The sequence below is a fragment of the Macadamia integrifolia genome, chromosome 2 (assembly GCF_013358625.1).
Source record: "Macadamia integrifolia cultivar HAES 741 chromosome 2, SCU_Mint_v3, whole genome shotgun sequence".
NCBI classification, from domain to species: domain Eukaryota; kingdom Viridiplantae; phylum Streptophyta; class Magnoliopsida; order Proteales; family Proteaceae; genus Macadamia; species Macadamia integrifolia.
In genome coordinates this window covers 2,605,034-2,619,479 of record NC_056558.1, presented here as the reverse complement: position 1 = coordinate 2,619,479, position 14,446 = coordinate 2,605,034, and the positions used below count along the sequence as shown (strand labels likewise).

General features: G+C 37.7%; 2 protein-coding genes across 4 annotated transcripts; both read left to right on the top strand.

The window, feature by feature from the left end:
• Positions 1 to 791: 791 nt before the first annotated feature.
• Positions 792 to 1,763, top strand: LOC122058424 (abscisic stress-ripening protein 5-like). The gene is made up of 2 exons (XM_042621110.1): positions 792 to 1,105; positions 1,367 to 1,763. The coding sequence occupies exons 1-2, from the start codon at positions 869 to 871 to the stop codon at positions 1,547 to 1,549; spliced, it is 420 nt and encodes a 139-aa protein (XP_042477044.1). The 5' UTR covers positions 792 to 868; the 3' UTR covers positions 1,550 to 1,763.
• Positions 1,764 to 3,392: 1,629 nt separating this feature from the next.
• LOC122072201 (probable disease resistance protein At5g63020) lies at positions 3,393 to 10,132 on the top strand. 3 transcript variants are annotated; one of them, XM_042636770.1, is made up of 5 exons: positions 3,393 to 6,335; positions 8,208 to 8,360; positions 8,820 to 8,931; positions 9,074 to 9,283; positions 9,705 to 10,132. In XM_042636770.1, exons 1-2 carry the CDS (start codon positions 3,468 to 3,470, stop codon positions 8,319 to 8,321), a joined length of 2,982 nt encoding a protein of 993 aa, XP_042492704.1. In that variant the 5' UTR covers positions 3,393 to 3,467; the 3' UTR covers positions 8,322 to 8,360; positions 8,820 to 8,931; positions 9,074 to 9,283; positions 9,705 to 10,132. The 3 variants fall into 3 exon arrangements, with proteins under 3 accessions (XP_042492704.1, XP_042492702.1, XP_042492703.1); XM_042636768.1 differs by having other exon boundaries at positions 8,820 to 8,961; XM_042636769.1 differs by having other exon boundaries at positions 8,820 to 8,961; positions 9,069 to 9,283.
• The last annotated feature ends 4,314 nt before the right edge of the window (positions 10,133 to 14,446 follow it).

Here is a 14,446-nt window from a genome sequence, read left to right as displayed (position 1 = left end):
ATACAAAATTGAGAAATAAAGACGAAAAAAAAACTCAACTCCTTAATCCACCTTCGGCATTGCCATCAGCAAAAAAGGAAGCCAAAACTATAATAAGGACATCAGTCCTCATAAACCATGGCTAATCAAAACCAAAACCTCGGTTTCCACTCACGAATCCACTTTCATTTAGGTTATTTAGTATTCTTGGAAGCAATTTATTACTCAGCTTCCTAACTCCCTCATGTTTTACTTAAAAGTTCAATACATTTATGCAGTTTTGTATATCTTAGTGTAGTTTTATATTAGTGGACATATTACTCCAACTAGTCAATGATAAGATTATATATATACCCATTTTGGTTTGGTTAGTTAAGTCTTTTGGAATATTCTTTTAGGCTCTCTTTGGTATGATTTCTATTTGTATTTATTAATTATTTTTTAGAAATTATTTGTGACAATAAATTATGGACCACAAATAGTAATCGTTTAATTACTATTTATAAAATAGATTATATAATGAGAAAATAGGTTTTAGTTTTCACTTTCAACTTTGAGCTTCGAGCGAGAGAAATGATAGGATTTGAGGTTTTTTATTGGAAAAGTATAAACCATACTGAAGTTACCTATTTACCATTGATTTTGAGTAGTTTAGCACACGTGCTCATTTAAGGTAGCAAAAATCAACATAAATGATTTGTGATTTATTATAATTTATTATAAATAGAAATAAGTACTATAAATTATACCAAACATTTGTAAAAATAAAAATAAGTCAAATAAATACAAATATAAATCAAACCAAAGAGGGCCTTAAGGAACCTTTTTTGTTTAGTACCACTTTTGATCTGCTAATCAGCTTTTTCTCTTCCAATTAATTTCAACAACCATGGCTGAGGAGAAGCACCACCACCACCTCTTCCACCACCACAAGGAGGAGAAGCCTGTAGAGGAGGCTGTGTATTCTGAGACCACTTACGCCGGCGATGGCTTGGGCGGAGTCTCTGCTGTGGAGACCACCGTGGTTGCCACCTCCACTGTGGATTATGAGAAAGAGGAGAAGCACCACAAGCACAAGGAACACCTCGGTGAGCTAGGTGCTGTCGCTGCTGGTGCTTTTGCTCTGGTAAGATCACTTAGAATTTTGTGTATTACTTCAGGTCTTTCCTTAAATAAACAAAAAAGTATATTAGGGCACAGAGGCTCTTGCCACTATGGGTCTGCGGAGGGTCAAAATATACATAATTTTACTCGTTTCGCAGATTAGTTGCTTTTGGACTCACATTGTGACTACTAGATCGCAATTGAGCAATCTTACCATTTTATATAATCAACTTGAAAGCTAACAAGTGCTACATTTTTCCTTTTTCCTATCTACAATTCTCAGCACGAGAAGCACCAGTCTAAGAAAGACCCTGAGCATGCTCACAAGCACAAGATTGAGGAGGAGATCGCAGCAGCAGTTGCAGTGGGGAGTGGTGGATATGCCTTCCACGAGCACCATGAGAAGAAAGAGGCCAAGAAAGAAGATGAGGAAGCTCATGGCAAGAAACATCACCATCTCTTCTAAGCTTTTGTCTAGTGATCCTCTACTGTGTCCTTCTTCCCCATCTCTCTCTCCTAATTTCCTTTCTGTTTGTGTTTCCTTTATTAGATAAATGAGGGTGATATGTTTTCCTTTCTATTTTGTTGGTGGATCTCAGTCACTCAGTTTGGATTTCTCCTACTTGTGTGTATCTTAAATATTACTAAGTAAGAGTTTTTCTTTTTTTCCCTTTCTTTTATTTCATTTTGTGCAACTGTGTTTCATCTGCTTCTACTTGATTAAGTTAATTAACCCAGTTAGATGATCCTTATCCTAACTAAACCATATAATATAAGATCGATGTGGGGTATCTTCTCCCAGTTAATTAATGGATTTTCTCAAAATCCTACCTAACTGTTAAGATCATTTAAGTGACCATATGGAATCATATACTTGGCGGATCATATAAATATCAGGACCCACATTGTGATCTATTTGATAATTTGATCATAAACAATGATTAAAGTATCAAACAAAAAGTTTATAATAAATTATAAAAATTATTATAAAGAATTTGGTAGGGAGAAGTTTCTTGTTCAACTTCCTCAATGGGGATGCATTGACATCTTGTGTAATCTCCTCTTGTTTTCCTTTTCTCTCGTCCAGGTTGCAGTTGGACTTAGTGACACTCATTAATGGCGAAGGATTCTCATTTAAGAATTTCAATACAACACAAACTAGTGGCTGTGAAAATTATTATTTGCTGGAGATGTAAAATCATATAAACAGAAATTGAACCAAAGTATATTCTAGAATGGATATACTTCTGTAAATTAGATTTGGTGATACATTCCCCTTTTTCTTTTGGGTAATTTGGAATCAAGATGTGATCTTTTTAAACCAATTTCCCTATCCCACCAAAGAATCAAATATATAGATCATCATTAGGTTGCTTCTATTTAGCCCAACTCTCTAAGTGGTGATCCCAGGATAGACTGTGAATGGTCATCCCCATAAAAATTGATGACTAAATTAAGCTTTACAATAGTTGTTTCTGCTATACAAGTTCTTAGTCTCATTAATCGGAGTTCTATTTCATAATTGGGAACAGTTCTAGTTCCTTGAGCTTATTATGTTTTGAGTGTGCATTGGACATAACTCAAGCCCAGAGCAACCAGACTGCTACTTTTGGTGGAGTGATTCAGAATAGCGATGGGGTTTTCAACGAGAATCAACAAGACTGGGTTGAAGCTTCATTGTCTTGCAAGTATGCCAGCCTCACCTCACCTCACCTAACCAATTGCCTTCTCTACATACTTGAACGTTGAAGGTAGTCTAGATTGCTAGGCAATAGCTCTTGGTAGCATTCTACAGAATAATGGGAAAATGGTTTCTACGAGGAGTGTGATTCCCATGGGGTTGAAATGATCGATCTACCCTTCATAAAATGAAAAATGACGTCTTTACTGATGCTTTTTTATGCATTCCCTTTGACAATTGAGCATGGGTAAGAGCAGCACTATCATAAGAACACTTCCCCAGTAATTATATAGACAATCTCTAAACTGGTATACAATTGGAGTCCATAGTCACTTCCAGACTCCTCATCCTCTTTGAAGTGGATTAATGTCACCATTTGCACAGGCATGACATTTTGAGTCACAAGGTAGGGAATAAAGACATTTGGAGACACTTGTGGTCCATATATTGTGTGTTACATGGCATGCATACCGGAAGACCATCCTACGGTGTGGATAAAGGCAGTCACAAGGGATTCCATCTTTGCGATGAGGGCTTTAGGAAGAGTCGTTGTGCTTACGGCGTTAATCCTATACGTGTTGGCATTCAATTGGTAGGTGAAAAGATAAGATAAGAAACGGGAAATTGGAAGTATCGCAACGCTACTTCAAGAAGTTGTTCTTGCCTCTTTCACATTTGCAAAAGATCTGTGTGTGTGTTAATCATGGCTTCCATGATCATACAATCGTTGATAGGATGGATTCCCATATATGTAATAGATCCTATCAGAGTTAGGTTTCGGATCTCACGGAACCTTAGGGAGAACATTGAAGAATTAGAAAACACAGCAGCGAAGCTAGATGCGAGGAGTCGAGACGAACGAGCACGACTAGAAGAAGCAAAGAGGCGTGAGGGGGTTTTTGCATCAGCAGAGGCAAATCGTTGGTTCACTCAAGTTCATAAAGCTGTATCCGACGCCAGCAACCTAAAAACTGAGTACGAGCAAAGAAGTAGAGGACGATGTCTAAACTGCTTACGCTGTTCAGGTTATAAGCTCAGCAAAAGAGCGTCGAAGCTCAAGCAAAACATCGACAAATTGTATGAAGAGGAACTAAAATCTCGTTGGAGTACTGTGGCTATGCCTCTGGCTTCTACCTCTACCTCGCAGATAGGGAAAGGTACCTCTACCTCGCAGATAGGGAAAGGGAAGAAGATGGACACCGTTTCCATCGATGGCCAAACAGCAACAGAGAAATTGAAGCGTGAGATCATCGATGCGGTGCTGGACGATAGGTATGTTGTGGTTGGGTTGTACGGTATGGGAGGTATAGGCAAAACAACAATCCTAAGACATGTCTATGAGCATTTTCGATTCATCGATTACTTTGAATTTGTCATCTTCGTTACAGTGTCAGCCACACCAGATTTTGTTGAAATACGAAAACAGATTGCGAATAGCTTGGGCTTCGAAAAATGGGAAGATGATAATGATTTGAAAAAATTTTTGCCTACCCTTCTTGAAAGAAAGAAATATATGTTCATTGTAGACGATCTGTGGCAGCCTATTACTGATCTTAGTGAACTCTGCATTTGTGCACCAACGAAGGAGAACGGCTGCAAAATATTAATGGCGTCTCGGTTATTACCGGTGGTTACAAGGTTTGTTATCCGCTTTGCTAGGAGAGATTCTCTTCACACGATTCGAGTGAACAGCCTACCACCAGATGAAGCTTGGAATCTTTTTGTACAAAAAGTTGGTGTGGCTATTACTTCTAAACCAGCAATAGAACCCATTGCCAAGGAGGTTCTTAGAAAGTGTGGTGGATTGCCACTTGCTATCATTGTTGTTGGTGGTACAATGTCAACACGAGAAACAGAGGGAGAATGGAAAGATGCTGTACGTGAATTGGAGCATCAAGCTTCAAGTCTTGAAGGAATAGAAGAAGAGGTATTTCCAATACTCATGTTTAGTTTTGAAAAATTGGAACCTATCGAACAATCTCTCTTCTTGTATTGCTGTCTATTTCCCGAGGATTTCATCTTTGACAAATCATTATTATATGAGTTTGCCATTGGTGAAGAAACTATGTGTGATGAAATGCATAAGCTTGGAGATTTGAGAAATAAAGTTGATGTTCTGATTGGAAAGCTTCGGAATTCATCTATGCTTGAGGATGCTGGCGAAGGAGATGTTAAATTGCACGATGTGTTGCGTGAATTGGGTTTGTGGATCACATCTCCTACTTCTAGTTCTACAACAAATAAGTATGGGTACTACTACAAATTCATTGCGAAGGCAGGTGCTAGAATAACTGAGGCACCCAATCCCTCAGAATGGAACAAAGCTACTAAGATTTCATTGATTATGAATAATGGGATAGAATCTGTACTCAAATTGCCTGATCAATGTCCTCTACTGCATACATTACTCCTCCGAAAATGTACTAATATTAAGATCCCCCAAGTTCACTTCTTGGAGCAGATGCCTGCACTTCGGATACTTGATTTGCGCGACACTGGGATAACAAATTTGCCATCTTCAATATCTCATCTTGTGAATCTTCGTTTGTTGTGCTTGAATCGTTGTGCCAATCTACAAAAATTGCCACCTGAAATCGGAATGCTGATTCAGCTCATATGGTTAGATTTGAGTTGTTGCCAGGGGCTAAGAAAACTACCAGCGGAGATGAAAAAGTTGAAAAACTTAAGGCATCTGGACATCTCATTGACTTCCCAGCTTGAGAGGATGCCACATGGGGTATTTTCTGGATTGCATAAGCTAGAAGAGTTGGATGCTGAGCAAAGCTTGTTAATGTTGTACACTGATAGTGTAATGGAATTGTCTAAATTGACTCCTCGCTTGACCTCTATTAGGATTCCAAGGGCCAAAATAAGAAATATCACGATCTCCCATTGGTTGAAGCCATTATTATTAGTTAAAGGCATGGCTAGATCTTTACACCTGCAGAATTGTGTTATTGATCCTTCAGCCTTGCCGGACCTTCTTTTGGAAGACTTTCCTGACTTTACAAAGTTCACATTCTGTCAGGGTTTGATGCAGGTTCCAAGTTATGGCTGTAGAGAACTAATTGTTCAATGTTGTCCAGATCTCAAGGCAGTACTGATCGTAAAGGAATCCAAAAGAGATGCTTTTGAAAGGTTAAATAAGTTAGAACTTGATCGATTAGATCAATTGGAGACAATATGCAATGGGGTTCCACTGCAGCTTAGATGCTTTACTAATCTAAGATATATAGAAATAAGGGGATGCCCCAATCTCAAGGTGCTTTTCACTAATGGTGTAATTCAGTTACTGAAAAAGTTGAAGTCTTTACTTGTATATCGATGTCCTCAATTGATGAACATTATGGTATCAAATTATGAGGACTTGGAAATTGTCGATGGAATGATCAATGCATTTCCAAGTTTGGAAGAAATGTTATTATTTGAGCTACCAGAATTGACAGCCATATGCCAGCTTAATTTGAAGTGGTCGCGTCAATTTAGAAGGAAAATTCATCTTTGTCCTAAGTTGAGGAGGACCCGACATCTAGAATGGGAAGATGATAAACACTCTTATGAAAATATGTGGGTAAGATTTTTTTTTTTTAGAAGCTTGGAATAATCACTAATTGTTTAAAATTTATTTAATTGTTTTTCATTTTTATCATAACCAGTAAAGTCTCTAGTCTAGTTTAATATTAGATGTTGCTTATTTGCTTAGATCTTTCCTTGGCTAATCAATTGTTTGGGGATTCTTGCTTGGTTACTAAGTTTTTGAGTGTCTATTTTGAAAACCTGGTATTATATATATATATATATATATATTTATTTATTTATTTATTTATGGGAAAAGACTGGGAATGCTAGCAGGTTACAACATTTTGGGCTGGCTCCAACTTAGGATATAAACCTAACATTGCAAGCCCAGACTTTGGGCCTCATATATGCAGGTCTTAGCTAGCTAGATGTTTACTAATTTAGTTTGATTCACAAGATGTATTTTTTGGATTTGAAATGTGTGGGTGCCAATTGTATCATGAAGTAAAATTCCACCACTTCTTCTAGAAAACATTTTTTTTTTTTTTAAGTAAATCCTATGAAATGATTTTAGAGACATAATATTTCAATAAAAAGTAATTTCTTATGAAATTTTTGCTAGCACAATCCTTTTATTGTATACATTCTTATCTTGTCTTTTTTTGCTTAAGATCAGCAAGAATATATGAAAAATGATGAAAAAATCAAGGCCGAAGCCATACAAAATTGAGAAATAAAGACGAAAACAAAACTCAACTCCTTAATCCACCTTCGGCATTGCCATCAGCAAAAAAGGAAGCCAAAACTATAATAAGGACATCAGTCCTCATAAACCATGGCTAATCAAAACCAAAACCTCGGTTTCCACTCACGAATCCACTTTCATTTAGGTTATTTAGTATTCTTGGAAGCAATTTATTACTCAGCTTCCTAACACCCTCATGTTTTACTTAAAAGTTCAATACATTTATGCAGTTTTGTATATCTTAGTGTAGTTTTATATTAGTGGACACATTACTCTAACTAGTCAATGATAAGATTATATATATACCCATTTTGGTTTGGTTAGTTAAGCCTTTTGGAATATTCTTTTAGGCTCTCTTTGGTATGATTTCTATTTGTATTTATTAATTAGTTTTTAGAAATTATTTGTGACAATAAATTATGGACCACAAATAGTAATCCTTTGATTACTATTTATAAAATAGATTATATAATGAGAAAATAGGTTTTAGTTTTCACTTTCAACTTTGAGCTTCGAGCGAGAGAAATGATAGGATTCGAGGTTTTTTATTGGAAAAGTATAAACCATACTGAAGTTACCTATTTACCATTGATTTTGAGTAGTTTAACACACGTGCTCATTTAAGGTAGCAAAAATCAACATAAATGATTTGTGATTTATTATAATTTATTATAAATAGAAATAAGTACTATAAATTATACCAAACATTTGTAAAAATAAAAATAAGTCAAATAAATACAAATATAAATCAAACCAAAGAGGGCCTTAAGGAACCTTTTTTGTTTATTTCATGGAAGATTTGAGTATGCTAGTTTTACAGAAGAAACTTAGCTATCTAAGTAATAATCAAATTCCAGAACAAAATTGAGCATGCTAGCTAGGTGGATCAAGTGCATACAAAGTTGCAAAAGAATGCAAAACTACCATTAACCTCCACTAACCTCTCGAGCATTTTGGTAATTTTGTTTCCAACTTTGAGTGCACTTTCAACCCATATTACATACACGATTTGGATTGAAACTTAACCACCTTCAAGGGTATGACGTTAAGTTTACCCATACATAAGGGTAGTTTGGCTATTTAGATAATAGTAAACTGCTAACATCACTGCGTGATGATTTTATTCTAACGGAATGGATTTATTAGATATTTTCTAATTATAGAGTTCAATGTACGCAGGAAAGAGAAAGAGAAAGAGAAAGAGTAAAAAGAGAAGAGGAAGAAAAGAATGAGAAAGAAGAAGAAGATGAAGGGGAGGAGGAGGACGGGGGTGAAATTCAACTTGGGGGCTAGGACATATTATGACTCCTGATATCCTCCAACGATATTTTGGTAATTTTGTTTCTAACTTTGAGTGCACCTTCAACCCCTCATTACGTACACAGTTTGGGTTGAAACAACTATTGAAATGTATGCACAATACTTAAAATGTGTCTGTCATGTATTACTCCTCTCTTCTAATCGATCACATATTCAATTTCATGGAGAGGAATTAGTTTCATGAAATATGAACCTGTCTATATCCCATTCCCTACATTAAGTTATTTGTTTTATTTTAATATTAAAATTTGAGAGAAAACGCTACCTGGTCATGAGGCTCTCACACCAGTGCAGGGCCAATGGGAGCATGGACCCAAGCATCCAATAAGGGGGTAGGATGATTATTTCACCACCCTGTGCCTATGCATAGGAGCACATGACCCGACGGCATTCTTTTCTCCTTAAAATTTAATAAAATCTCTTTGCGATCTTGGTAAACTTATATTGAATCTTTTCCTCTATTTTGAACAGGTAAAGATATGGTGTCATAGAGATTATGGAAAAGAATATTAGGTATGCATGTGAAGATAGGTATTCACATGCATACCTAATATAGCTCTTTGAGACATGAAGTAATAACAAGGTCTGGTTTGGGTAGGAGTGGTGGCATCAGGTAGCCCAGCCTAACAAAGTTCTTTGAAGAGCACTAATATAAAAATCTTTAAATGCTCTACTAACTAGTTCTTTTATTTTTTCCATATCCCAATAACAACATACAAGATCAGGTCTTCTCATTCACCATATCAGCAGAGTTCTGAGATAGCTCTACCCAACCAAACCTTTCCAGGAAGATGGAATGAAGGTGTGCTTCTACAGGAAAGAGGCCTAGACTTTGTTCCAGAAACTGGGTGTCTCCCCATTGTTGTGCTTGGTGCCTCGGGTGACCTTGCCAAGAAGATGACATTATTCCTGGCACTTCCAATCTTTTCTGGCAGGTTTGTTGAAGATACTTTCTGATTTACATCGTTTGGATGGTTTCAAATGGACTGAGTAAGACAATCAAATCTTTGTCATTCGTTAGATCTGCCTAAATGCCACAATATTTCATAATTTGATTGCATTTGGGCCATAAAGAATCAAGTATGGTTTAATTCAATACATTAAATAACAATTCTGTATTCTTAAGGTAGAGTTCACAACATATTCTTAGATTTATGTCCTTTGAGTGGGAGAAATCTACAAAAAGTAGAAAGTTTATTGTTATGTGATAAATTTAAAATTTGATCTGTGGAAGTCACTGATGAGCTATCTAACGCTTGGGTTTAAGAAAAAGAAAGAGCTTTATTAGTTAGGGTCCCCTGTAGTTGAATAAGAACTCCTTGTGTCTTTATTTACTTATTTATTTATTTTTTATAGGTAAAAAAAGGATGCTTCATGGTAGTGATCATAGCCTCCATGCCAAAGTCTCCATACGACAAGCAGCTCTTCCTCGGGACCAATGAACGACAGTATTATTACTTTGATGATATATTGCTTTGCTTCTTAAAGGAAATTTAGAATCAAGATGTGATCTTTGTGAACCAATTTCCCGACCCCATCAATGAATCAAAATGTATGGATTATAATTGGGTTGCCTCTATTTCTGTTGTCTATAAGTGGTGACCTCAGGATAGACTCTGGAGTGACATCCCCACAAAAATTGAGTAAAGCTTTACAGCCCTTTGTTTGTGCCAAAAGTTCCTGACTTGAGAAATGGAATTCTATTTCAAAAGTGGGAACACGTCTTTGGTTTCTTGAGATTGAGATTGATTGCAATGAAGGATTATAATAAGTTAGCAGTCCCCTATCTTATTTTTCTTCAGTTTTGAGTGTAATTCGGATATAATTCAGGCCTAGAATGGAAACTTGCAAGTCTAGATTTGTTAGGCAATTGCTCCATAGTTTATTTCTGTTGGTGAATGATGTCTTGTATTCGGTCATAGTTTAATCCAAGAAGTTCTAGTGTTACGCCTCGACACGCAAGACGATAATCTCATCAGCCGATTGGTGGGCCGTGGGGGTTGCAAGGGGGCAAGAGTCCCCTTACATAGTGGGGGTGTAGGGGGGCTGTGAATTTTTTATTTGAGCGCAGTTTAGTACTTTTCGGATTAGGATTTTTCGCTATATATTTGTAGCGAAGGTTTATTTTTTTGTAATGCAAGAAAAGCTGAGAGGTGTAAAAATGAACGTTGTAACCCTATTCTCCATTGATAATGAAGTAGGATTTTATCTCATCGAGGACGTAGGTAATTTTGTCAAATCTTGTAAACATATATACATTGTTTGTTCTTGTTTTTCCATTACTTTCTGCACAATTTTAGGGTTGCGATTCTACATATTTCTATATTAAACCATGGCAATTTCGTTTTCTATATTAAACCATGGCAATTTCGTAAAATTGCAAAAATAGATACTCTAAACACGCAACAAACATAACGGTCGAGAATCGAGATATCGGTCGTTAGCCCATGCTTTTGAGGTTGGAGCAAAACTTAAAATACCCGCCCAAACTCGAATCAAAATCGACATTTCATGAGCTCTCTCTCTATGACGTCGATTCTCCGATCGTTCAACCTCCTAGCAGCAATTTCCTTTGTCTTAATGGTGTCTCTCTCCAATGGCGTATACGGAATTCCCGAACAAGAGCTCTTGGAGATGGTGACTGCTCTGAGATCGAGAGGGTACAAGCTCTTCTGCAACGCCTTAATGACATCGGATATCCACGACGAGATCCTCTCGGGAAGCTCCTTCACATTCTTTGCTCCCACCGACTCTGCTCTCTTTGCTCTGGACATGGCCACCACCGCCACCTATTACGTTCAGACTCTCCGTTTCCACGTCGTTCCCGGCCGTTTCTCAATGTTGTTTCTTCGTTCTCTCCCTTCCATTTCTTCTTTCTCCACACTTCTCCCTCACCAACACATCTTCATCTCCCACGAACGAATGCCGAATTCTAACCTAATCGCAGTAAACAACGTCGAGATTGTCTTTCCTGGTCTCTTCTACAGCCGTGATATTGCCGTCCACGGCTTAAGCAGTATACTCATACTCCGTCACAATGGATCTGCCCATGCTCAGCCTCAGTCGACGGCGAAATCCGCTGCTAACGATACAAATACTCTCTCGCCGAGCATGAACGTTGCGGATCTGGACAGAATCTCACCAATTGCAAATTCGCCGGACGATAGACTTCCGGTGGACTATTCATCGTACGAGGAGTCACCAGATACTCATCCCTATTGGAATTTATATTCGGCGCCAGCACCGGAACAGAGTAAGTCGGAATTTGGTGAAACTCCGGTGGAAATTTGCGGTGGACATGAGAAGGTACTGAAGACTGATAATGGAATTCACGGCGAAGCCACTGCTGCAACGGAGGAGATTTTAGAAGAAACTCAGTGGCCGTTGGATGGGAAGACAGAGTACCCTGCGATGACCAGTGACAAGGGTTTGTGACACATGAGCATCCCACGAGTCCATCTCTGAATTGCCATGTCAGCACATCAGGCCTTCATGCATTCCTCCCCTTTTTTTTTTCCTTTTCCTTCAGAGGTACTTCTGCTACTGGATGCCTCTTCATTGTTTTAAAAGTCAGTTATAACTGTGAACATGATCATTAGAAAGGTGGCTGCTTCCAATGTAGGTGGTTGTGCTTGGATATCTTTGTGCCTTTTTAGGCATTCAAAAGGAATTAACATGGGTTGATGTGAACTTCCGTCCTTATCTTGTAAAGTGATTAATGGGGTTGAGTTCTTCCAACCTGGATTAACTACTATGCACAAACCTGATCTCATAAGGCTAACCGATTTATGAGGTCAAGTTCTTTCAGGCTCCATATCATGATCAGAGACCATTAAGCCACCATTTTCAAGGTTGGGATTCGATCTCTGAAACCATGTTCTCTCAACCCCATCTTTCTAATGTTTATCTGGATTTCCAAGAAAAAAAAAAAAAAGAAGGTTAGAAACATTCCGATTGCCCAACGCATCTGATGGGTGACACTGGAGATAAGTCGTCACCAACTTCTTTCAGTTTCCGGCAACCCTTTATTCTATCTTGTTATTGTGTTTTCCTTTATTCCTCTTTGCTTATTAGGAAAGCCGAAGTTAGAATTTCTTCTGGTTCCAACAATTGATATTGGAACGCTCAAGAACTTCTTCTCTCTCTCTCTCTCTCTCTCTGGTTCCACAACATTCAGTGCTTCAGCTTTACTTTATTCATTCAAGTCCATCGATTGATCTCTCTATAATTCTCTGTGTCTGCTTGTGAGTTATGGGTTCTCAAGCCCGATTGTAAACCTTGTTATCAAATCTGTCATCGATCCTATAAGAGCTAGGTTTCGTAGGGAGAACATTAAAGAATTAGCTCAGACAAAGTTATCTGAGATTGAATCTTATCTCAATTGCTAGATCATGAATGTCCACAACTACATACATTGCTCCTCAGACTTTATTGAGCTTCCCCAAGTAAACTTCCTAGAGCACATGGGCACTTCGGATACTAGATTTGTGTTATACTTCGATAAAACTTGCCACCTTCGTTATCCCATCTTGTCAACCTTCGTTGGTTGTGCTTAAGTTGGTGTATAAAGCTAGAAGAATTACCAACTAAAATCGGAATGCTGGTTCAGCTCATATCGTTAAGACTTGTGGGGTTGCAAGAGCTTAAGAAAGCTACCAGTTGGAGATTAAAAAAAAAAAGGTTAAATTTAAGGTGTCTAGACATCTCTCATACTAAAATGCAAAGGCTCAAAGTTTCTCCCTAGATCTCAGTTCGATTCGTGAGTGTTCAACTGCAGAGGGGATATTATAAATAATAAAGTGCACATATACGCACATTCCCTCTCAAAGCCTTTATTGGGGGATTGAAAGCAGACGTACCCTTAAGGTCCAATAAGATAGGTTGTTCTCTGGATTGCATAAGCTAGAGGAACTGAATGCTTAAGGAAGCGGGTTAAAATTACCCAGAGACTCCACTTGAACTATGCTGATGAAAAGAGAGAGATGGTATGATGGAGATGATGGAAAAGAATAATCCTTTTATTCTACCTACAATGTATTTTTCTTTCCTTGTAATTATTTATTGAAGCTTTCTTTACACATGCATTCCCAAAATAGGGTTATACATTTGTATACACCCATTGAAGATCTTTCAGGCAGCCCAACCTTTCTAAGCCCAGCCAACACAAATCATGTTTGGGTGGGCCCACTTGGGAATTTGGGAGTAAGCCCTACCCCCAAAGCTGACCAGGTGTTTTGTGTATTGAGAGGGTAGGGCAAGTCACTAGCTTTTGGTAATTAAACTAGTCACGTAGACCATTAACATGGTTGACACAGGAGGACATGAGGGTCTTTTCAAAAGGATGAGGAAAAAGGATGACAAATGTTAGCACCATGGTGGCCTGCCAGCCTTTTTCCATTTAGTATTATTTTCATGTGTATCATATCATACTATTTTGATACACTCTTTCATTGGACTAACAATATTTTTCCCAAAATTAAAAAAACTAGCTTCAATGAAATTAAAAATCTCACTCTCTCTCTCTCTCTCTCAGGTGAACGAAACCCTAGGTGGTCATGTAAGAATTTCCAATCTTCAGCTAGCGATTCACCCCAGCTTACTTCAATGGTATAGGACGCCCCTACTGGCAGTTTGGAATTTTGTTTGAAGGTTAAGAGAAATGGGGTTTTTCTTCCCTTCTCATTTTTTGTAACGTAATGTATGGCTTTAGGATTTGGGTTGATACTTGATACGCTACCTGCTAATGAACCTAGTTGACTCTATTGCTTTGATTTCTGGAAATTTAAGTTAACATTACTTGGCAATTGAGCCCAATTAAGGCCAACCCAAACAACTAAAGTTACTTACCAAGCTGGTTGGGCTTGGAATGGGCACTTTCCGTTCACTTGGGCTTACCGTGGTTGAGCCCAAGTTCACCCATTTGATCTTTAGTAGAGAATGTACAGTTTGTTGCATATAATGGGTAGCCTTTGGATTCGAAAATTTTTTCATGTGCCTTTTAAGATCATAATGTGATAAAAATCCTAAATGATTTTTTTTTTTTTGGGAAAAACAATATATTCATTGAGCAAACTCAACTGAGGAATAATTTCTGTTGA